Raw genomic sequence first — 6,499 nt, 5'->3', positions numbered from 1 at the left:
AAGGAGCATGGAGCCAAGTCCTGAAAGACAGTAGGGCTGAACATGTGAGGATGCTCCAGGCAGAGGGGACAGCAGGCACGGAGGCGAGAGTCAAGTATGGCTGGATCACCAAGTGAAAGGGGAAGAGGGATGAGGCTGGAGAGGTGGCCGAGGCCAGGAGGCAAAGGGGAGCCATGGAAGGGTTCTGAGCCAGGCAGTGTGTGGTCGGATTGCTGGGGAAGGGGCAGGGCTGGAGGCCAGGAGACCAGCTGGGAGGCCACTGAGATGGTGGCCTAAACAGGGTCAGGGCAGGGAGGAACAGAGGGAGGTGTGGGACCCTAAGGACGTTTCCCAGGTGGGATGGCCAGGTTGTGGGATTGTCTTGGCTGACCCCAGTGCCTCCTTTCCGGGAAGGGGTGGGGTCATTCAAACCCTGACCTCCAGAGCCCCTGAGGACGGGGTGAGGGTGAGGGTGAGGTCAGCTCTTCCCTCCTTCCCAGTAGAAGGGCTCAGAAAGGCTTTGGAAGAGCCTGGGCCTGGCCACAGGAGAGGAACCCTGGGAGCAGAGGCTGGGGGGTGGGGAGGGGGAGGCGTGGTGAGGACCGGCCCCCAGGGACCTGCGTTCTCATGCCCTCAGGGGTCAGAACTAAGCGGGCTCAGCTGTCAGTTTTGGGAATCCAGGAGGCTCGGCAGCCTGGCCCTGAGGGACAGGCCCAGAAGGGGGGCCAGCTCAGCCTGAGCTTGAGGTTCTGAGCCTGAGCTGATCCCCCAGCACTTCCTGCCCCAGAGGTCCTCTGCTAGAGTTGAAGGCAGGACCCTCGGGGACTCACCCCAGGACACTGGGGGTCCAAAGACTGAATCCTGTTGTGGAAAAACAAGGACCTTTCTGCCACCAGCTCCAGGGCTCAGACCCCACCTGCCACATTCCCTTTCCTTAGCTACTCTATCCTTCACCAGTGTTCCACCCTTGAGCTTCCTCCCTCTCTGCTACCACCAAGACTAATCCCCAGACCCTTGTGGTCACAAATGTTTTGTCACAACTTATTTAGCCATCATCCACTGGAAAACTTCCTGTGTACCAATATGATGCTCTGTGCTTTGATTGGATCTCCCATCAACCCTACATGTAGGAACCATTACCATATTCTATCTATGAAGGAAGAAACGGAAGCACAGGGGGTTAAGCAACTTACCTAAGGGCACAGGGATCAACAGCAAAGTCTCCATTCTAGGCCCTATTGCCTCTGCCCAGTGAGGCCTGTGAAGCCTCAAGAACTTGCAGCCTCCTTGGGGCTTTGCTCATGCTGTTCCTTCTGCCTGGAATGCTCCCCCACCCCACCCCCACCTGGCTGATGAAGGCAAGTTTCACATCTTGAAGTATGAGGACGTCATTTTGGCTTATACATGAGTTAACCTGAGTTTTATGCTAACTAAAACAGCCTGTTCGTGGCCTATCAAACCTACATTGTACATATGCTTCAGTTATTAAAGAAAAAGGCTGCACTGACCAGAAGTAAAGGATGTTCATGTTGAAAATAAAAGATGACACCATGCCTCTCTCTCTGGGACACCAGTGCTGGTACTCCTTCGATGATAAGACTCCCTTTCCAGGTGCCAAGGCCAAACTGTCTCGCTGTGTACATGCTGATCTGGCTTTTTTTTTTTTTTTAATCTTGAAGGACTGTATCCCTGAATCCTTTGATGTTCTTTGTTCTTACAAGATATAAACTGTACTGAAACCATGCTTCTCCAGATCAGTTCCTCAGAGTTACCTGAGAGACTGTCTCCCAGACAAGAGTCCTCAGTTTGGCTCAAATAAAACTCCTTTCTATTCCTATTATAGATTGTTATTGCCTATTTCCACCGACATGGCTAATGCAGTCTCCTCCAGGACAGGAAACGTTGGTTTCTAACCAAGTCCCCCCAGTCTGGTAGTTCTCAGGAGAACTTTGCACATTTACTCTCATCCAGGGGCCAGTATGCTCTATTCCTGCCTCCTGCCTCCTGCTCCAGCCAGTGAGAGCTCCAGGCCAGAGACCACATCTGGCTGGTTTATGGTCAAACCCCCAGCTCCACTTACAATGCCTGTAGAGCGTGAATATTCAGGGACAAGGTGACGTCTGAATGAACAATGGCAAGCTCTGCCCACCCCTTTAATTCCCTTGGTTGCCTCCCCTACCCACCTCCCCCACCCCGCCCCACTTAGAAGCCTGAGAATAGGATCGAAGCTAAGTGTCGGAAGAGTCCCCCTGCCCCGTCTTCAGTGGTCCATGGGAGCTACTTAGTGCCCTCTGATCGCATCTGACCAGGAGTGGGGATGTTTGAGAATTCTTCTAGGACGAGGGCTAATTAGACAACCCAGCGCCATCACAGACAGTAGGGAAGGCAGATTATAACCCCTCTCTCCCAGTTCGGGTCCCTACGCCCTGATGAGCCTCATTACCAAGTCCTGGCACGGCTCGGGGCGCGCCGTGGCCACCCCACACGTGAGTGGTTTTCTCCCTTATTCTCTCCGAGGGTAACAGGCCCCCAGGGTCAAGGAGCCGCCCTTCCCTGGAGGTCTCCACACCCACCTCTCCACCTGCCCGTCTCTCACAGCCGCTCGGGCCAGTTGCCTGAGATAAGAAAATTCTGGCTGTAATTCTTTCAAACGCAGCCACCCTGAAAAAAACCTTCGCCCGGAGAACCCCCGTTCCACAGCCAAAGAAGCGGAGGCTAGGAGAGTTTGCCGCCGGAAGGCCGCCAGCGCAAAAGGGGAAGGTAGGGGCTTCTCATTCCCTTCACCCCTCAGCTCCCAGTGCCACCTCCGGGCGCCTGCCTTGAGAGTGGCTTCAGGGACCCCGCACCTCGCGTCCCGCCCCCGCTGGGAACAGCGCCCGCCCGCCGTTTCCTGCCCCCACCCGCCCCTGCGCGCTATTTAAGGCGCCCCCGCCGCCAGGCGCAGTCCAGCAGGGCTCCCGCGGGCGCCGCTCCGGCCGTCGTGCGTCCCCACCGCCACCTGGGCCGCCGGGCAGGCAGGCGGTGAGTTGGGCTGGGGGTGCTGGGGCGCCACCTGCCAGCGGGTGAGCGGGCAGGGACCGAGGGTTGCAGCGGGGACCCACCTGGGCCGCGCTCAGCCAGCCGGCCTGTGGCCAGCCTGTGTGCTGAGCCACGTCCCTACGTCCTTTCATTGTATCCTTATAACCCTAGGAGGTAGGAATATTATTATTATTATTACTCCCATTTTACAAGGGAGGAGACTGAGGTGCTAAGAGGTCATCAGGTATCAAAGGTCCCAGTTAGAGACAGGATTTGAACCCAGGTCTGGTTCCAGAGCCTAGCCCTAAACAGCTTTGCTCCCAGAGAAGAAGCCCCTCCTCCTCCCCTTTCCCCTACTTTCCTCCTCCTACTCTCCCCCCATGTTCTGGGAACTTTGTGGCCTGTGCCTCCACCCTGCTATGACAGTTCCTTTTAAGAGCCTAGAATTTGGCAGCAACAGCTCTGGCAGGGGGGAGGGGATGGAGAAGGGGGACCAGATCAAGTGTCTGTACTTAAGGGGCAGGTGGTCCGTATTGCTGACAGGTGGAGCTAATGCAGAATGCTGCCTTGAGTGTCTAGCATGCCTTCCTTCCACCCCCACCACAAACTCAAAGGCTACAGTGAGGCCAGCTGGGTGAGAGCTGATGGGGAGGGGAATGGGGACCTGAGGCTTTGGGTCCCTAAGAAGCTGGAGATAGCACCACTACCCCAACTGTCTGGGGACAGCCTGTCCTGGGCAAAAGGGAGGAGGGGCATGGCACAGCTGTGTGACCTTGGATAAGTTCCTCAGATTCTCTGTTCCCTTAGGCTCGGGAGTCTCACCTCAATCTATATCTCCTTAGGCTGGAGTCATCCTGGGACTACAGCCAGAATAAGAGGGACATAGATGTGACTAGAGGGCAACCCTAGCTGTACCCTTGCCAGAGCTTAGCAGCCATCATCCAAAGATCTGCTTTGAGTGCTACTGGGTGTGAGTACCCAGGCCAGTCCCTTACCCCACCCCACCCCAGGAGCTCAGGTCCCCTGTAGGTAAAATGGGCATGGCTAGCCTCCCTGAAGGCTTGTTGCTAGGATGGCTGAGAAGGATGCCACGCTTACAGTGTCCTCTGTCTCCCTGCAGACGGAGGCCCAGGAGCCATGGGCGACTGGGGCTTCCTTGAGAAGCTGCTGGACCAGGTCCAAGAGCATTCAACCGTGGTGGGCAAGATCTGGCTGACAGTCCTTTTCATCTTCCGCATCCTCATCCTGGGCTTAGCTGGCGAGTCAGTTTGGGGCGACGAGCAGTCAGATTTCGAATGTAACACAGCCCAGCCGGGCTGCACCAACGTCTGCTACGACCAGGCCTTCCCCATCTCCCACATCCGCTACTGGGTGCTGCAGTTCCTCTTTGTCAGCACGCCCACCCTGATCTACCTGGGCCATGTCATTTACCTGACTCGGCGCGAGGAGCGGCTGCGGCAGAAGGAGGGGGAGCTGCGGGCACTGCCAGCCAAGGACCCACAGGTGGAGCGGGCGCTGGCAGCCATAGAGCGACAGATGGCCAAGATCTCAGTGGCAGAGGATGGCCACCTGCGGATCCGTGGGGCACTGATGGGCACCTATGTGGCCAGTGTGCTCTGCAAGAGTGTGCTAGAGGCAGGCTTCCTGTATGGCCAGTGGCGTCTCTATGGCTGGACCATGGAGCCCGTGTTTGTGTGCCAGCGCTCACCCTGCCCCTACCTCGTAGACTGCTTTGTCTCACGCCCCACCGAGAAGACTATCTTCATCATCTTCATGATGGTGGTCGGGCTCATCTCCCTGATGCTCAACGTGCTGGAGCTGGCCTACCTGCTATGCCGCTGCCTCAGTCGGGGGCTGAAGGCCCGGCAGGGCCAGGACATACCCCCCGCCCAGGGCACCTCCTCGGAGCCTTACGCTGACCAGGTCTTCTTCTACCTCCCCATGGGCGAGGGGCCCTCGTCCCCGCCATGCCCCACCTACAATGGGCTCTCATCCAGTGAGCAGAACTGGGCCAACCTGACTACAGAGGAGAGGCTGGCTTCTTCCAGACCCCCCCTCTTCCTGGACCCACCTCCCCAGAGTGGCCAGAAATCCCCCAGTCGCCCCAGCAGCTCTGCTTCCAAGAAACAGTATGTGTAAGGGCCTGGGGCTTACATCACCCAACAGGAGGCCCGGGAAGTCTTGCTGCCTTAAATGCCGTCTCCTTGAAGGCTCTGCAGAGATGACTGGGGCTGGGGGAAGCAGGTGCTTACTGGCCAGAGGGCCTCATTGCATGTTGTTCTTGAACACCTGGGGCCTTCCTGGTGACAAGAGGGCACCATAGTTTCCCCTCCAGAACTTGGCTTTGTCCCAGGCACAGACAGAGCCAGCTTGGGGTGCTCTTGGCCAAGGGTGTTTGGGCCCTTTGGTCTTTTTCACCTGGTTCAGAGGGACTCAGAGGAAACTTACCCCACCCCCATCCCCAAGGAAGATTCGCCTCCCCCAGGTTGTCTGCACACCCCATCCTCACAGGAAAAGGCTGGTGGAGGCTGCTGGGTCGGCCTTGATCACACACGCAGACAGCCTGTGCTGGATCTGGCCCTGTCAAGGGGACCAGTGTCTTGTTCTCATCATGCCTTTCTAGTTCCGCTGTTTATGCTTCTAAAATAAACAAGACTTGATCACAAGTGAGGTGTGTATTGATACTGTCATACTGTGCCTTGGAGAGGGGAGTTGGGGGGACAGTTGCTTTGCCCAGGATTCCTTTTCTTTTTGGTCCTACATAATCTGTCTTTGGTCTCTGCAACCCAAACTCCAGCCAGTACCTTAAACCTTCAAAATCCTACATACCACCTCTCAGTAGCCCTGAGTCTGAAACACTCTGCCTTTTGAAATGCCTCCACACTATCCTCTTCTTTCCATCCCCACTGCCCCAGCCCCCTCGACCTGCCCGTTAATCAGCGGTCAAAGCAGTGTCTGTCCCCATCCTGCCCCATGGCCCCACTGCAGTGTGCTTCCTTATCGGACACTGCTCCCCTGCCTGCCTGCCAGCCAGCCAAGCCCTTCAGAGTCCAGCTCAAATGGGCCTGCACCCCATCCTGCCTCATCCTGGACCCTCTTGGTATTCGGGAGGCAGATTTAGATCACTTACGCCTCCTACTTTGGCCCTTTCTAGTCTGCCCACCAGAAGGAGCAGCGCAAGGGCCTGCATTATACCTCCCCACCATGCACCTAAAACTCAGAACAGACAATGCAGACAGTGTAGAAAGTTGGGAGCCACTGTCAGGGTCCAGTGGAGGGTAGAATCTTGCCTCTGAGTTACAAAGTTTGCAGGAAAAGAAGAAAGGCAATTGAACTGGATCTTGACAGATGAACAGGAGTCTGCTGAGGAGGGAAGAGGACACTGTATTTGGACAGAAAACTGGGAAAGGCACAGAGGAGGGAACTGTCAGGCATTGAAGGGGTGCTTAGGGCCTGATGAGCCACCTAGGATGTGGGAGGTACAGCTGCAGATGAGCCCAGT

General features: G+C 56.5%; 1 protein-coding gene across 3 annotated transcripts; it reads left to right on the top strand.

Annotated features, from left to right (window-relative positions):
* Window positions 1–2,217: 2,217 nt before the first annotated feature.
* On the top strand, window positions 2,218–5,663 carry GJA4 (gap junction protein alpha 4). Of its 3 annotated transcripts, XM_072975814.1 has the most exons (3): window positions 2,218–2,465; window positions 2,636–2,739; window positions 4,118–5,663. In XM_072975814.1, the coding sequence occupies exon 3, from the start codon at window positions 4,135–4,137 to the stop codon at window positions 5,134–5,136; it is 1,002 nt and encodes a 333-aa protein (XP_072831915.1). In that variant the 5' UTR covers window positions 2,218–2,465; window positions 2,636–2,739; window positions 4,118–4,134; the 3' UTR covers window positions 5,137–5,663. The 3 variants fall into 3 exon arrangements, with proteins under 3 accessions (XP_072831915.1, XP_072831914.1, XP_031539860.1); XM_072975813.1 differs by lacking the exons at window positions 2,218–2,465; window positions 2,636–2,739 and adding an exon at window positions 2,915–3,000; XM_031684000.2 differs by lacking the exons at window positions 2,218–2,465; window positions 2,636–2,739 and adding an exon at window positions 3,622–3,967.
* Window positions 5,664–6,499: the final 836 nt, after the last annotated feature.

Source organism: Vicugna pacos, chromosome 13 (genome assembly GCF_048564905.1).
Source record: "Vicugna pacos chromosome 13, VicPac4, whole genome shotgun sequence".
NCBI lineage: Eukaryota > Metazoa > Chordata > Mammalia > Artiodactyla > Camelidae > Vicugna > Vicugna pacos.
The sequence above is the reverse complement of the archived record's forward strand: the minus strand, read 5'-3'. Positions and strand labels throughout refer to the sequence as shown.